This window comes from Anguilla anguilla, chromosome 3 (genome assembly GCF_013347855.1).
Source record: "Anguilla anguilla isolate fAngAng1 chromosome 3, fAngAng1.pri, whole genome shotgun sequence".
NCBI classification, from domain to species: Eukaryota; Metazoa; Chordata; class Actinopteri; order Anguilliformes; family Anguillidae; genus Anguilla; species Anguilla anguilla.
The window spans coordinates 19,577,164-19,594,765 of NC_049203.1; the positions used below are offsets into that span (position 1 = coordinate 19,577,164).

The 17,602-nt window shown below is 42.7% G+C and overlaps 1 protein-coding gene across 4 annotated transcripts in view; it reads right to left on the minus strand.

The window, feature by feature from the left end:
- Positions 1-17,602, minus strand: part of LOC118223692 (low-density lipoprotein receptor-related protein 1B-like) — a 400,652-nt gene that overhangs the window by 148,337 nt on the left and 234,713 nt on the right. For all 4 annotated transcript variants that reach the window (XR_004764484.1, XM_035410580.1, XM_035410579.1 and 1 more), the window contains 3 exons: positions 17,241-17,415; positions 16,186-16,280; positions 9,002-9,151 (listed from right to left, as the gene is read on the minus strand). Coding sequence is in view for 3 of the 4 variants with exons in the window: in XM_035410580.1 (XP_035266471.1) it covers positions 9,002-9,151; positions 16,186-16,280; positions 17,241-17,415 (420 nt within the window). In the remaining variant the exon portion in view is untranslated. The remainder of the gene's footprint in view (positions 1-9,001; positions 9,152-16,185; positions 16,281-17,240; positions 17,416-17,602) is intronic.

The window sequence follows — 17,602 nt, forward strand, 5'->3', positions numbered from 1 at the left end:
TAGGAGGACTGGAGACGCGCGACATGTTTTCCCATCTTATTAACGCGCTGCTGGCTCGCAGGAGACTCGGGAGGGGAGGGCCGGGTGGGTGGGTGGGTGGGTGGGTGGGGGCTGTAGGGACCGAGCCGCCTCTACGCTCGCGAAACCCGCTGGAGTGCGGCCAATCAGCTGCTACTGCCGCAAGATGGCCGATTCCCTGGTGTTCCTGTTCAGGCTTGAACGGGTTGTGGAGGGGGTAAAGGCAAGAGCATTCTGGGCTCTGGACCTAAACTTGAGATTTCTGGAGACTGGAAGTTTCAGGATACGGGTTGTGGCCGGATTATAATGTGATCCAAGGGGCACGGCAAGCTTAGGACCTACGATAGAGACTTCCAGGACTTGTTTAGTTTTTTTCAAGATCATCATGGACCATGGCCCTTCATTTAAAAAAATGAAAGGGGTAGTGGGGTCTTACCTTAGAACAGGATAGAAAGTGTTGCTATCAACAAAATGAATATGCCTGAATTATCACAAAAGATTGTCGAAGTATAACTGCTAAACATAAAACTTAACATTACTTAGAGTAGAATTGCGCATTTATAGTGAGACATAATTTTCACACCAGAAATGTGGACAACTGCAAATGAACAGCTGTTTGCAAGTCTAATCCACGAGTCTTTCACACAAATATCACTGTTCTTCCAGTTTGGTTGATCCCCCGCAGTGGAAAATTTCACACTCTCACATCAGCTAACTTGCTGCAAATGAGACCGACAAACTGCTTTCAGAACTCCAGACTTTTCACCTGTCAGATCAATACAGTCAAATGATCGGTTTCATTAAGATGCTTTTAACACCGGGCTAACATCACAGCTGAAGGGCGTCGCTGATTGCTTGCTACGTGCTCTTTGGCTAAGTTTCACGTTGGCTTCTAAATGTGATGAGAAGCTTAAAGAAGCATCAATGCTTTTTTTTTTTTTTTTTTTTTTTTTTTACAAGCAGAGATGTTCACCTTTTATCCTGGCTGAACCTCCAAAAAGCTCTCTGAAAACACATATGAAGTGGACACAATGTTCACTTATGTTATGGCTGAATGCAACATGCGTGTACGGGAAGAGCTGCGAATGGTTTGCGTCAAGTCAGTTAAGTGGATTTTAAGGCGTAAGATCTGTTCAGTGGTCTGGGACCAGGCTTTAGAAATGTATCATATGTTATAAATATACTTTAGCGATGCAGACATTCCATATGCATAGTTTTCTAAATAAAAAAATAGAATTTGGCAGGGCATTTTGTAGCATTAGTGACAGAATCTGTGTTGTGAAACCATGACTACTCATGCTGTGTATTTTAAATGTATTATTAGAATTCATTTCTGATCTCATTGGCAATATCTCCAGTCTCATGCATGTCTAAATGCCCCCCTTTCATTCAGAGCCAGTATCCCACTCATCCATGTCACACATTTCAAGGTTGATGACTTCATATTCATGATTCTGCACCCCCAAGCTATAGCGCATGCTGTTTTTTATTGAATAATTAGTAACAAAAAGTATCAAATTTAACCTGGAAAAACTTTAGAATTCTTGAATGCATGAAATGTACAGGTACCATGGATACAAATGAACGCTTGGCAGACACAGCCTGTTCGCTCTCCGTCTTCTGCAATATGAAGGCTCACGACTATCTAACAATTGTGACAGGAGCCCTTCCGACACAGGTGACAGGCGGCCGTCAAGTGCAGGTGACAGGAGCCCTTCAGATGCAGGAGACAGAGCCCCCCTGGGGAATCCTTTATCGCTGCACCAACCATAGAGGGCGTTTTCCCTGCCCGACGGTCGACAGGAGGAGCGCGATGATAAACGACGCGCCGCGCTCGTACGCCGCTCACAATAAACAGGAAGCCCCAGAGGGCACGGTCTCCGTACGCGTTCCGTATATTCCCCGGCAAAACGTTAGCCGGCGCCAGCTATGTTTAGCACCGCTGTGATGTATGAAGCGCGACTCGTTCTCAGGTGAGAGTCCGCGGCCCGACTCCTCACGGAGAAAAGGTCTCGCCTTGAGGCAGTCCTCCTGATGGGTGTCCCCGTTACATCACATTTCTGCATTTCTGCAGAGACTCCTATCCAGAGTGAATTACACAGCTCCCGTTATTTAAAAAATGCGATCCATTTATACGGCTGGATATTTACTGAGGCGGTTCAGCTAAAGTATATTCTTCAAGGGTACAACGGCAGTGCCCCACCTGGGAATCAAACCCACAACCCCAGAGTCTCAAGCATAATTCCCAAAGGCTTTTTATTTATTTATTTATTTACTTATGTGGAACATTCATATTGAAACTATTAATTCATCAGTTCGTTTTTTCATAGCATTTTATTTTAGGTTCACACATGCAGGTATACATTCCGGCGCCATACTGACTTCATCATTATAAACATTTACAAGTGCTGTTTGTGACTCCCAGCTCATTTTATTATTAGTCCTAAATTAGAGAAGCCAAGCTCCGCACGGCACCATTTTGGAAAAGCAGCGTGAGTTGGAAAGGATTGTCACGAAATAGGTCACGTAAGAATGCAGCACCGCTCTTTTTGAATTGACCCGCTTTATTACCAACGTATAGTGTATATAGTATGCTGACAGTTGTTCTCAACAAAAGCAAGCCAAAGAATAAATTAATACTGAGTGCAAAAAGGTTAAAGTTGGCACAAATTTTCCACAAAAAACTGGTAGAGCGGCCCCTGAAGAATGATGTAATTACTACAAGTTTTAGTGTTACTGTTGGCAACAGTATAGTCTGAGCTGACTGATCAAATCCAGCTGCTTTATTACCCTGCAAGGGACCAACTGGCGAGAGACTGACACCTCTGCACATGCAGGAAAGTTTGGGTATAACTTGCTATAAAGGCAGAATAATAGCAAGAATAATACACAAGGTCTGGGCAGCGACACATTGCCTCGGTGGTCAGTGAACCCTGGGGGAATAAAGGTTCACAGAATGTAGACACCAGGTTGACGTTATACGGATGTTTTTTAGAGCCTCGGATAAAGGTGCTTTGACTTACTAGACATGACATTGACAGTTTGTTTTCTTATTTTTTTTCGCTTAGTCCATTATTCAGTTACAGTAAATTGGGGGAAATAATTAGCCCTTGCGTGACAACTTTCAGATAACATTCAGGCAATTTCGCCGAAGCGAACGAGGCTGTGAGCGTGGAAAGATAGCGCGCCCTTCAGTGCAACCTGGTTAAATCCTCTTCATCGATCTCTTCCTTAACGGAATGCTGGGGAGGGGCTTGGGTCAAAGGCTCGTTAGATCTCAATCTCATTCAATTTAGACAGGATGTTGGGTAATAGCGATATTATCGGCGATCCTTAAACACCATAGCCCCCACTGGCTGATGCATAAACTCACTGCATAACGGGGCAGCATTCAGAAGTTCTATCAGAGTTAAGCAGCACTACAAAGAGTTTGATCTGTGCAAATAACCACAACTTGAAAATGTGTTTAACAGATACTGTTTGGCAGAAAGGCATTAACCTCAAACACAGTGAAGGTGGTCTAATTTTAGAGCAGAACTGTCTGCCAGCTTCAATATTTCCTTGCACAAAATATTTTGTTCAGTCGGCGGTATTAAAAAAATATATATTTGAGAAGCACATTCACTTGCATCATGGGAGAAAAATCTCTGCAGGAATCCAAAGCAGGGTATTGTTTTTTGACTACATGCAACATATAGGAGGCGCATAGATAAATACATCCCAATTTTCCAAAGCCCTCCCGCTATCAGAAAGGAGTAAAGTCTTATGGAGAATTATGAATCACCATTATTTCAATTGATGTTATGAAAAAGTAAAAGAAGATTCACTCTGGAATGCTTCACTGCCATTTAGGTGAAGACGTCTCCAATTCCACTACAAAATATACCCACCCTGGTTTGTCTTTGCCTGTCAGAATGCATGCACGAGAGCGTACAGCTCTTTCAGGAAATTGCACGGTGCAAAATCTCCCACTACTGAACTTCTCTACAACATTACGGACCCGGTGTTTTTAGGTCCAGGCTTCGAGTGATCCATGGCATCGGATTACAGTGTTAATTACTTTTGTCCATATGACTGCTGGCAGGTAGTGGTGGTTCCATTAAACCACCACTACAGGCAGCCACTCATTTTCATTTCAAGCATTTCATTATTTTCAAATAGTTTGGTATGCACCTTCAGCACAGGGAACACTGCAAGAGGTTGGGTGTCTTTATTTCTTTGTTTGTTTATTTACTGGCGTTAAAAAGCATCCCACAGAGGATTAAAGCATTTAGAACCAGCTACCTAACTGCTCTCCCAGAGCACTGACCATGCTATTGCAAAAGAAAGCAAGCCTTATTATCGAATGTACTTTCACGGATATTCAGTGATCTGACCATTCCGGATCATTTTCTCTGTATCTTCAGCGGCTCAAAGTTTTTTTCTAAAACCCCTTTTTCCACTCAAATCAACCTGTGACAAACGCATAACATCAGCTGATTAGCAGTAAAACTTTGTCTGTGAGCCAAGTTAATTATCACCAAGTTTTAAAAAATGCTCCCAAAAAGGTTCAGTTAAATAATGCAAATGAAGCCAGAAAGTGAAATATGTGATTGTGTCACCACATTTGCTGAGGCGTGAAACAGTAAGTCAGTAATATGCATATATTTTTGCATGTTATGACTATTCTGGAAAGGAATTACTAGGCAGTTTGCACCACACAAGCATCCACACTCTCGTGCACACGCACGCACGCACACGCACACACAAATGCAAGCACACACGCACACAAAGCCATTTCTACGAGGGCGCTGCAACAAAATCTGCTCCAAGAAGAAAAACATAATAGTATTCAAATAAAATCCATCCTTAATTTTCGACTCGCAATGCAAGTGTTTATTTATTTATTTATTTATCTGACAGTTTGGCAAGTCTGCCAATCACAAAAAGTCAACAAACACTGTTGGTGTAACAACTAATCAAAACAAACATTTACATTTATAAGTCAAAGTAAAGGAGAAATGTTTATTGAATCCTGGCTGAACTATCAATCATATTTCTCATTTCTAAACTTTGCTGGTGAATCATTTCTGTTCTGTCCGCTCTCTTGCTGGCATCAGTGCTGGAACAACAAATCGAGTCTGAAAAGCCAATCTTGTGTTGTTTGATTGTATAAGTTGAATCGTGAATCATGAATCATGGATAATGACTCAGAGTGTCCTGTAGTCCAAGGCAACAGCTGAGGAATCCATTCCAACTGACAATTAGTATAGGCGCTAGCGGGGCAGGGGTACAAAGTCAGTTCTAACGACACACTAAATTGCCTTCTCCCTATAGTTATACTTCAGAGATCTCAGGTAGGACTTTGGACACACTTTCTGATGGTCCAAACGTTCTCATTAATAGCAGACCAGGTGCTGCAAGATGACAGCTATGCGCTTAACACCGTGTGCGTTGCCATGATGATCCTTCAAAGAGGAATTATTAAAGGAAGTGGAGGGGACAAACTAGCTAAATAGCAGAGGTGTGAATCCATCGTCTGCAAAATTTCAGGTGTGCCTTAAATATTTAACATCTGAGTCAGCAGCGTGTATAAAACCCTACTGGGGGTTATGCTTCTGTTTGTCTCACAAAGAGAAAGGGGAGATGACTGTTCCCATTGCAGCTGCTCAGTAAAATTGCTTTTGACAGACAGTCCCTTGCACCATAGACATTATCTCAATTCAAGTAGATGACATTTAAAAATTCATTGAAAACTTTTTTTTTTCTTTTTTTTTCTTCTGCTGACTAGTTTTCATATGTAAATCATGTCATTCATGGCTGAACTGTGAAAAACACTGAATCATACCTGCGCAAATTAGCTAAGATTAACTCGCTCTCTCTCTCTCACTCACTCTCTCTATTTATCAATAATGCGTTGATAGAAGACAACAAAAAAAACCATGAAAATGGAACGTATTGACGCTGAAACAGTTGTTGTCCTTCGCCTCTTTAATTTTGGGTTTCAGGCATTTCCCCCCCACCTGTGGCACTAAGGTCAGCCAGGTGAATACAGATTGCTTAATGGAACATAATGGAATAATTGACTTTCCGTTTTGCAAAAAAATACAATAAAAAACAGTCTGTGGGCCAGTTTACCTCCGAAAGAGAAATCACTGCCTCGACACACAAATTTGCAGACAATTTTACTGTGACTAATACACTGCTAGAAACTCAAACAAAGGTGACATTCATCTCCAAACACAGACATGCACATTCACCCCACAGTCACACATGCAAAGACACACACGCGCGCACGCACACGCACACACACAAACACACACATCATACTGCACACTTTCCATTGGTATTTTGAGTAACCAAACTGTTTCAAGTATAAAAACTAAAAATATCTGGTAACCTATAAAAAGCTCTGTATAAAATGTCCTCCTTTTTAAAAGATACAGAAAACAGATATTTTGGTCTGAAAAATGTTATGTAATCACTAATATATTTTGTTTATCTGACAAAGGCTCATTAATTGTGATGGATTTCTCTCACTGAGCACGACGCTTTTTGCGTTGCTGTACTGTACAACTTCTCTGAAAGTGAGACATTAGTCTTACTGCCGCGCTCGCGTTTAATGAACAACACATTTTCGGCAAGGAGCTTTTATGATTAAACACGTCTGCTTCCAGTTTTTTTTTCCTACCCTTTTTCCATCTAAGGTGGCAATTCTGCTTGTTTATTCTGGTTTTAAGAGGACAGGACTACCGCCATGGGGTTTAATGAATCATTGCTGAGGAAACAGTCAACCAACTTAAATGCAGTCAACCATTGAGACAGATGATAATAATAATAATAATAATAATGTATATATATTTTATTTTTTTAAGTAAGTGTGCCAGAAGAGATATGCTCTCATAATCCCTTATTAGTGGCTTTTACAAAATATTCAGAGAAAGGGAGATTCAGAGATGGAAATGCTAAAATGACCCCTCTTTCATCAAATGAGTAAATGAGGAAATAAATAAATATATAAATAAACAAACAAACACTGGCTTCTTTTCTCAGGACAAAGCAAATCATGGAATCTCAGAGTGCTCATTCCTCGAAGCACTCGGATCAAAACAGCAGCCCAGAAACAAAAATCGCTAACATTTCTTTCCACTGGCAGTGCCAACATCATCCAGATCATCTCCTCAGAGATACAGTATCAATGTATTAGCAAAATCCCAAATTGAATATGTTGGGAAACGCTACGTAATTTAAAACCCAGATGCTTGGAGTCGAAATGAATTATTTTTAAAACCTGACGGTGTTCGTTATACCGCTCCATCTGTTTCACAATCAGAGCCGTTAATGTCCTCTGTCTAATGTAGAAAAATATCCTTATCCATCCTCTGAAGACATTTCTCCCTTTCCAGTCTGGCTACGCAACACCCCTCTGTATCACTGCATGACTGTTTTTAGAGGCAAACTTCTTACAGGAAGAAAGGAATGAAACTGGGGATGGGAGGCAGTTTCTGGTGGTCCTTTTTTTTTGGAGAGGAGGGTGAGTTCACGTGTCATAATCTTCTCTTATGGAATTACCCTCACCCTTATACACACAGACATATAGGAAACGGGCACGTGTGTTGAATGTGCCGAAAATGCATTTCAGAAGTAGTAAAATGTTTTTTGTTGTCGTTCACAGTGTTTAAAAAAAATGTAGCTACAGAAATACACACGCATGCACACTCAAAAAACAAATACAAACATGCACAGACACACACACGTGTATACATGCACGTACATACACGTGTGCGTCAAAGACTCGGTTGTCATGCATAACAGGTTCCGCGGTATGGAATCCATAGTCAACCTGCAGGCTCTTATCTTTTTGGCCAATTGAAGCGACCTGTGTTATCTCCGCGTGTTTGCGTGCCTCTGGCTTCCCCTCCGATATCACTGCCGACAGTCTTTACCAAGGGCATTTCAGCAGGCGTTAGCAAAGTCAACAGCACACCCTCTAATGCACCTCCTTTAAATCACAGGTAATGGCCTAAGGAGAGGTGGCAACCTGGGAGTTAGACAACAGGCCAGGGAGAGCAATTACCTTGGAACTGATAATTGTCCTTAACCTGTTTTTTAAACAGCTTTTTAAATACACATTTCTTTCCTCCATCGCTAGGGTATTGCGAGTACCCAAGAGACAGGCACCGTAACATCTGGAAGCAATTCCGGGGAGCGCGAGCTAGCACTGCGCAAACCTCCAAAGTGACTGGAGCCAGCCGCCTGACTTTAACTCCGCAGGCCTCACTGGGTTATTGCAGGCAGGTTGCGGCTGTTCATCCAACCGGGGATTCACTCCCGATGGCCAGCGTGCAACCCAACCCTCCCGACCCCCCCGACCCCCCTCCAGCCACAAGAGGCATCGGCACGGCCAGGATTTGGTTCTGGACTAAGGGGGCCCATCCCTGTGCCAGAATCCAGAGATTTAGCTGAACATATCAACCCTTTTTTTCCCATGATATACAAGGGAAAGAATTTAACTACGGATTTACAGAAAAGCTCACCCATCGGCAGCTAATCACATTTCCCTCATCCTGCCTAATCTTGCTGCATAATACTACAAGTAGTTCAAATTATTTTAATATTACAAAAATCTATTTGCCGTGCACTAACAAAGAACTATTACATGGACAACAAGCCAGATTTATTAACAAACAAGATATTAACGTCAACACTGCAAATTCAAATATGGAATCCGAAACAACAAATCTGAAAGCCAAGGATAGCGAGCCTCTCACGAACGCGCGATGCTTCAATATTTATCATAAGGCCTAAAAGCGCTGCCAGATCTTTTGAGTTACGCCCCAACACAGCCATTTCTCATTCATCGAACCATGATACAGGCCCGTCTTGTTCCTTCCCCGGTCAGACAGCTTCATACAGAGGGCACTTAACTGGTGCCAATTAATCTTCCTGTGTCGCGGACGAATCGATAGCGGTATCAGGCGCACGGCGGTCAGGCTCCACTCACCCATCACCGCCAGGGCCGTGGCCTTCGTTAAGCCCGCCTTCATGGATTCTATCACTTCCAGGCTGCTGCCGTCCAGATTGCACCTGTTGATGGTTCCGTTGCCCGAGCTGATCCAGTAGAGCTTGTTCATGGCGTAGTCTATCGACAGACCTGGAATGGGAAAGCGAGGGAGGGGTCGTAAGGTCCTGTGGCCACAAACAGGCATGCACGCACAAACGCACGCACACACGCACGCACGCACACACACGAGTAACACTGATATTATCCACTACTGTGTGTCACTGTGTATAAGTGCGTCTGCTAAGGGACTCCAATGCAACACAATTATGCTAATAAGCATGTGATGCATACACTGGTGTACCACTGCTCAACACTGTCAGTGTTTCCTGTTTGATACTTATTTTTAAAATTACTATGTTGAGTAAGCCAGGGGACAATCAGGCTGTTGTTAGGATATTTTGCCCTTATTCGTGGAGTCAAATGCAGGACGATGAAGAACACGCTGACAAAGTTTCCTCAGAGGATTTGTGGTTTAATTCAATGCGCAAGGGAGAGACAGACCCAGCACACTCGGGCGCTGCGCTGAGAGAATCTCTCCCCATCACACTGTGTGGTGTCTAGATATACAGTTTTCATTCATACACATCAAAAGGTTGAGTTAAGTGGTGGACCAGAGACAAATGGTCTTGTCCCTTCCTGTGGACCCTCGCAGCCATTTAGCATAGGAATGTGACCTCCTTGCTGCAGACACTAGAGGTGTTATATGGAGACACACTACAGAGGTGCTAGACATACAGGCATACAAACTACAGACACAGCATGGTAGGGAAAGGAAACACAATACACTACATACAGTCTAATATATATATAGTACTACATAGTTACTAAAACAGGGAACCTATCAGTCCCCCATTTTGTATTTGGGAATATGGTGCTAAATGCCATATTCCCCATAACCTATTCAGGCCTTTATCCCCAGTGAGCAAGCACATGGCAAGAGTGGCAAGGAAAAACTCCCCTAGAGTAAAGGGGAGAAACCTTGGGAGGAACCAAGGCTCAGCAGGGGGGACCCATCCTCCTCGGGTTGGCCTGTGTACAGTTCTGGTGAGAAAATCAATTTCTCACAATTACAGAATAATTCATGTTTTCTAACATGTCTGCATGCCATACATTCTGTAGAACTGTCTTTAATTTACGATACATGGCAATTACCAGGAAAAGGGTAAAAATGTTGAATACCCACACACATTGGGAAAAATGACCCATACAATACATACAAACAACCCCACCCCAAGGGACAGTAATTACTATCTTTTAAGCCATTGGGTCACAGTTGTTGCCTTTTATCTGCATTGTGGTGTTAGGGTTCTACACCCAGCTATCAAGTGCTGGAACAGAGATGTTAGTGGTGACATCAGGAGTGACCAGAATAGAGCTGATAGTGGTAGGAGTGTCAGTTGGATTAGTGCAGTTGGAAGTGTTAGGCAGTAGTTTGGTTAGAAAGTAGTCCTCCTTTTGTCACCAGTATTGTGCCTGTTGCTAACAGGTTTCAGCCCAATCTCAATTAATAACATTTATTTTATAACCAAAAATGACATTTGCTGTGGACCCAGTGGCTCCCTCCCATCATGCGATATCCTTATGTTTCCTAATTATATCTAATATATATAATTTTGTTACAAAGAAAACCTAACCTAACCTGAAGCGTTTTACACCAGTGATTAATGACTATGTGAGCGTGTCTGATTGATACAGCCACTAGGGCAGGCAGAGGCTCTCTTTCAGAGGAATTAAACATTTAGGTCCACTATACAATTTAGGGCATGTGCCAGGCTTCTCTGGAGGGCTGCACGTGCCTCACCTCTTAGCTGAAGGGCATATCCGTATATGGCCTTCCGAGTGGGACAACCATCTTCCTCCAATCCTGGAACCTTTTTTATCCTAATTAATATAAAACTTTTCCCATATTTTAATTGCCTCCTCCCAACCTATTCCTGTATCAACCCACACTCTCAGACTATATACAACATTACAATATAATGACAAAAATATCCAACATGACAACATAATGATGAAAATGTCGCTGTGAAGTCATCCCAAATCCAACTGCAGCTTGCAAGGTTGGTGCACATTCTTGTCCTGGAAACGTGTCTGAATGGAGACACAGAAAGAGAGATAGCCCCCAGGGGCTATAAGGGTAGACGGGGATTATTGTGCCCCATGTTGGGTCTCACCCTTGTATTTTCTTAATTATTGAATGCGGAAATGCCTATAATGTAATGTAATGGAACCACACTGGAGTTCCAGTCACTGGAAGCGGCTGATGGAATCGTGAGCCTGTGTGGTCCAGACCAAATTTTGCCGATTATGTTTTTCACCAGGACCTTGTCTCCAGGTTCAACCAGGCATTTCTTTGTCCTCAGCCGGGTCAGGTCCAGTTCTGTGATCCTGTGAAACACACTTAGGACAAAAGCCTGCAATGTTTACCTAAACGGTCACCCATTACATGCAATTTCCCGCCAATACACTACCCACCAGGAGTCCTCATGGGTCAACCTGTAAGAATTTCAAAGGGTGAAAGCAAATGTTAATTACTCAGTGTTAATTACTCAGTCCCGATTTCACAGAGAGGAGCACGGCTGGTGGCTGCGTCACCCAGTCTCATCCTAAAATGGAGAACAAATGATTAGTTAGTTGGAATTGATTAGTTAGTTGTTTTTTTTTTTTTTACCAATGTTATTTTCTTGTATCAGTCCCCCATTTTGTATTGGGGGCTACTGCACTAGTCAGGAGTCTCCTACAAGTTCAAAAGTCACACACCATTTTAAAATCCTTATGCCTCCATCTCTGGTGTATTTACACAGTCTTGGTTGCAACCCCATAGATCACCCACAGGTACATTCACAGTATTAACAAAAGTCTCATGCAAGATGCTACTTTGAGAAGTAAAAACGATCCATTACCTCAGTGTCAGCTTGAAGCCAACATTGCTCAGCGTGTATTTTACATGAGAACCAGTGGAAAGGATGGTGTTAGGATCTGCCACTAGGGGTCAATCATATGTGTGCTACCTTATTTATTTATTTATTTTATTGTTACTCCCTTATCTTGGGCTCATAAATTAAGAATATTTAGGGACTTATGGTGTCCACGTCCTTATGCTATTAGAACGAAACCTCAACACCTGATGCAATGGGGGCCGACGTATCCTATTCTGAGGTTTCAAGCGATTTAATTAATCTAACGAGTTCGTCTTTTGACATGTCTTGGAGCTGGCTACCTCGTTCTGACTGGTTATTCCCAGATCTGCATGCCTGGGCAACGTGTCCATATTTGTGACAGATCTTACATTGGGTCCTTCTCCCTCTGTGACAGTCCGCCTGGCTATGCCCTGATCTCCCACAGTTGCTGCAAGGAGCTATCTCCTGTACCGGAGCCATGTGGAGGGGTGCTTTATTGTGAGAATGTGACCTCAGACCTGATCTTGCGCCCCCCTTGTTTACACCACTATGGTATTTATTTAAACATGCAGCCCACGAAATTAAGTCGCTACAATCCTTCGGTCGAAAACCAGCCTTACCCGCTGTGTCTCGGTATAAAGCTACACTTCCCTCGAGTACATTCATCAGGAAATCGGGGTTATCTTTACTTGGATTGTCACCTGCATTACCATATGTGGAGTACAAACTGTATTTCTCGTCAATATACCTATCAAAAGGTTCATCTTCGTGTTGTTGGCGGGTAAGATATAATGAATACAGATTGGAACCAGTACCTAGAGCTTTATAAACGGTCTTCCTGAACTTCTTCCATCTCAAGCGTGGATGTGAAGCGGACAGATGCCCATGCAGAGTTATTAAATTCCCCTAACTCGCTCCATACAGCACTTGGACATTTTGCCTTTGTTAACACATAAACGTCGAAAGCATGTAATCCCCCCACCGTCATGTACTGTGCTATTTTCTCCCAAAACGCCATGTTCGGGTCATCTCTTTTGAGATCGGGTAATTCCCGAACCATGCTACGCAAATCAGAAGGACTTAGTGGTGTATGTTTGATTTGTGTTATAATACTTGGCTGTCCCTCACTCCGATCCGGATTCGGAATCGAGTCTACTGTGAACTGAGAAACTGACCAGCTGAAGGTACCGGCTAATCTTTTAATGTTTCATATAGTTTCATATGTACAGCAATCATCTATATATGCACATACACATACATACACACACACACACACACACACACACACAGAGTATGCATATTGCACAGACACGTGCACATACGTACACTCACACACAGTTACCCTTACATCAAAACATGTATAACTGTACACTTGCCACACAGTGTTGTTGTGAAAAAAATATACATCTTCAGCTGTAGACAGACATATTTTTTTTCACTTGCAATTTCATTGTTCACATATGAGGGCAAACTATAATGTGACAGGACAAAAGCCAGCCCAGAACTGACCCTGAATCTGTTTAAGGAGGAGGAAAGGATTCATCGGGAGCAGCCATGATCGCTATGGATCAACTTTTGGCCCGAGATCACCGCCATTACCTCCGTGTCCTCGGGCAAGGTTTCCAAATTGCCTTTTTTCTTATTACTGGCGACTTCAAAAATCACTCGGCAGCTCTGATAAAAGTCAGCCACGAAAAGATAACGCTGAATATCGTTTGACCAAAAAAGTGACCTTAACTCTATTTAAAGTGGTTTCTGAGAGAATGAAGTGCATCTCATTGAATGACAACGGTTCCGGAATTTGCCGGAGGCGAAAGAACCTCGCTGAAATTATTCAGAACATGTTCCGGGATATTCTTGATCTGCCGTGTCCCACAGCGATAAGGGTTTATTTATGGCACTGTTGAAGCAGCAAAGGTCAGAATCCACTGTACATTATAATTCATTTTCGCAATTCCCCCAGTGTACGCTGTAATTACAATTGCCATTATTTAAAATGCGGTTGCCCTCGTAATCATATGCACGGCCTGCGTGTCAGATTTACGGCGCAAACAGGGGGGGGGTGTCTCGTAGAAAAGGGGTCAGCTCGTCTGAGAAACAGGGCATTTGTCCTTGAGCTTTATGACAGTAACTGATAGAAAATCAAAATAAATCTAGTGTGTTTTCAGAGGTAAGGGCAGGGCCAGGGGAGAATGACTGAGCAGTGCTCTCAGAGCGATGTCCTCCTGGGCCTATATCATCCGAGGGATAACGCTGGCCAGACAGCCCTGTGAGCTAGACGACGGAGGTCGGGCTGACCTCTTGCAGAGGCCTCTTCGATATGATCGAACATGCCATCGTTTGACTTACTGACAAGGTGTTTCCGCATGTGAGAGCATGCTACATGGTGTACGTGTGTGTGCATGTGTGTGTGCGTGTGTCTGCATGTGCATGAGTGTGAATGTGCGTGATTGCGTGTGTGCGCGAGTGTGTGTGTGTGTGTGTGTGCATGTGTGTGTATGTGTGTGTGTGTGCATGTGTGTGTGTGCGCACGCACGTCTTTGTGTATGTTTTTGTGTGCATTTGTGTGCGTATGTGTGTTTGTGTATGTGTGCCTGCATGTGCATCCATGTTTGTGTGTACGTGTGTGTGTCTGCATGTGCGTCCATGTTTGTGTGTATGTGTGTACAAGTGTGTGTGTTTGTATATGTTTGTGTCTGTGTGTGTATGGGTGTGCATGCGTGTGCGTGTATACATGCGTTTGTGTGTGTGTGTGTTTGTATATGTTTGTGTGTCTGTGTGTGCATGTTTGTGTGTATATGGGTGTGCATGCGTGTGCATGTATGCATGCGTTTGTGTGCATGTGCGGTGGGAGTGCTGCGTTGGAAGCAGAGCTGCATTTCATTGCAGCTCAGGGTCCTGCACGCCACCACAGGGACTGATAAAGAACAGGAACATCTGGCGCTGTCCCGTCAGGGATGCTGACACCCTGTGTACACTCTCCTCTCTGTCGCCATGGAGACAGGGCCATGGGACACTTCCTGAGCCTGTCAGAGGATGTACCGCGCTGTACCCAGTTTATTTTAGGACAAAGCTCTGTTTAACCCCCGCAAATAAATCAAACAAAGGAGTTGGCAGTGGAGTTTGACAGCTTGAGTTGAAGCGGTACCATACCAAATCTTCACAATGCAAGTCAGTCTGGATAAAAGCCAGTTTACATTTAGGTGATGTATGATTGGCCAGTGGATATCGCTACATTGTCACCAGCATTCGCTCGACTTTGAAATTGAACGTTGTCGCTCATACAATGTATAAACATGTAACCGATAAGAATGTATCACAGAACTGGAGTCATTAAAGAGCATATGGAAGGTTTAGATCCCCAAAACCAGTGTTATTTAACACATAACTAAAGTAATTGAAAAAGCTCTATTGTATTTTAGTATGTAAAAAGGAATTTGAGACATAAACTGTTTTCTATTTTCTAAGGAAAATCCAGCAATCTGTCAATATTGTAAAGGCTTTTTTTATGTCAACAGTATCATTCCTTATCTGTGTGTAAATGTGTCAAGCTACGTCTGACCAAGATGAACCACGATTTTAAAATGTCAAGGCATTTAGTTCAACTAAATGACACGAGTCATTGCTGATACCATATAATCAGTAACTATCAAATTTCCCATCTGGTGATATAACGTTACAAGTTGACTGACAGGCTAATACCATACCGTATTATTCCACTGAGATAGATAAATAAAACAGCCAAATCAATTTTGTATTTGGGTATTTGAATGAATATGCATCCCTAACTCTCAAATAATATGTGGTCTTCCATTTTATTTGTGAACCAAGAAAGCAAATTCTTTCTTGTAATGTTCAATATCAATACTTTTAAGAAACAAATTAAGGGTTTTAAGGCCTGATGACTGCGTATCGCCATTGGATTTGGAGGGTGGGGACTCAAAACCTTGCTAATTACAGGAGATGAGAACATTCTATAATAATATTGTCATGACAACTGAGCCAGAGATGGGATCAAAGTTCAATGCAATTTAATTCTTAGCGAAGGGCACAACGATGATAGCAACGATGACAAATTGTCCGTCGCTGTACTATGAACTTTTTGCGATGAACCATCAAATGCGATAATCGCCAGTGGCAATGATCATACATCGCCTAACTGTAAATTGGCCTTAAGAGCACCTGCTAAATGAATGTGATGTGCAGCAAATGCAATGTTATTACCGACTGGTTCTCTCTGGTTCTGATGCAGGATCTTGCTGTTGCTCCCATCCATATTCGCCATGTTTATAGTGTTACCATCAGTCCAGTAGATTTTCCTAGAAAAAACAACACGATAAACAACCACCATTATTAAACTCATCTGCGTTGCCACACTCTGAATGAACTGCATTGCATTACGCTTACAGACCTATCCAGTGATTAAGACTGCAGCTGAAATCACGGTGCAGAAAGCAAGTCCCATCACATTCCTCATTTGACAGACAGCATAGACACTAGAGTAAATACTGTAATTTTCAGCCAAAAGGAAGTGAAAAATGCCCGTCGGTATGATTAAAGGAGCGTAAGGAAATAACATGCAGCCCCCTCCATCGCAGACTCCTACATCAAACCACAACTTTTTTTTGAGTGTCACAACACATTGATTTGAGGACATTAATCCACACGTTACTTTGGACGATGAAGGAGAGTGTTCATCTTCTCAGAGATTGAATCAGCAGAGCGGCCCTTCTCCTTTTAGATTTCACAGACAGTTCACATGAAATCATTTTGTGACAGATGCCCTTCAGGGATGCCTCAGATACACTAAGCTAAATGACACAGCACAAATAAATAAATAAAGTTAAAAAAAAAAATGCCATCCTAAATCTGGGCAGATAAACACCTTTCACCAGAGTAATACCTTCAATAATTTCTGATAACACCTAAAAAACAAAGTTTGTTTGCTTTCTGACTTTCCGTTCCGAGCGTCGGGCCGGAGAGAGATCAAACTGTCACAAGTTTATCCATTTCAGCCGTCGCTGACATTTTCAAATTGGAAAGAGCTAGAGTAAACACGTTCTCAGAGACCGTGTCCGTCCATATGTCTGCTCCCTCTTCACCCTTAATTGAATGCACCCTGACTGATTTATACCCCCATATAGACGTGCCAGGCACCGATTATTCATCTGTTACACTGTTTGGAAAGGACTACGCTTGACCTCCTCTACTTAGCCTGCGAGGGGGACAGACAGGTGAGAAAATCCAGTGCCTTAAAGATATTTGTTTAGCCCGCTTACCCCTTGGACGGGTGCACAACGAGGCACTTGGGCTTGTCAATCCCGTGGACGACGACCGCTTTCAGAGACCCGTCCAGACGGGCGACGTTTATCTGGGTCTCGTCGCTCTCCGAGCTTATCCAGTACATGTTCCGCGACAGCCAGTCTAAAGCCAGCCCGCGAACGTTTACTATATCTAGGAGAAAGTGGGAAAAAATAAATAAATAAAAATGAAAAAATGTCACCCCGCAAATAGAAAGAAAGGAAAAAAAAAAGATCAACTGTCTTGGCAGGGCTTGTCACAAGGTTATGATAGAAAATCTCAATAGGTTCTGTACACAAAAGCATAAAAAACTGCAACATCATTCAACATTTTTCTTTTC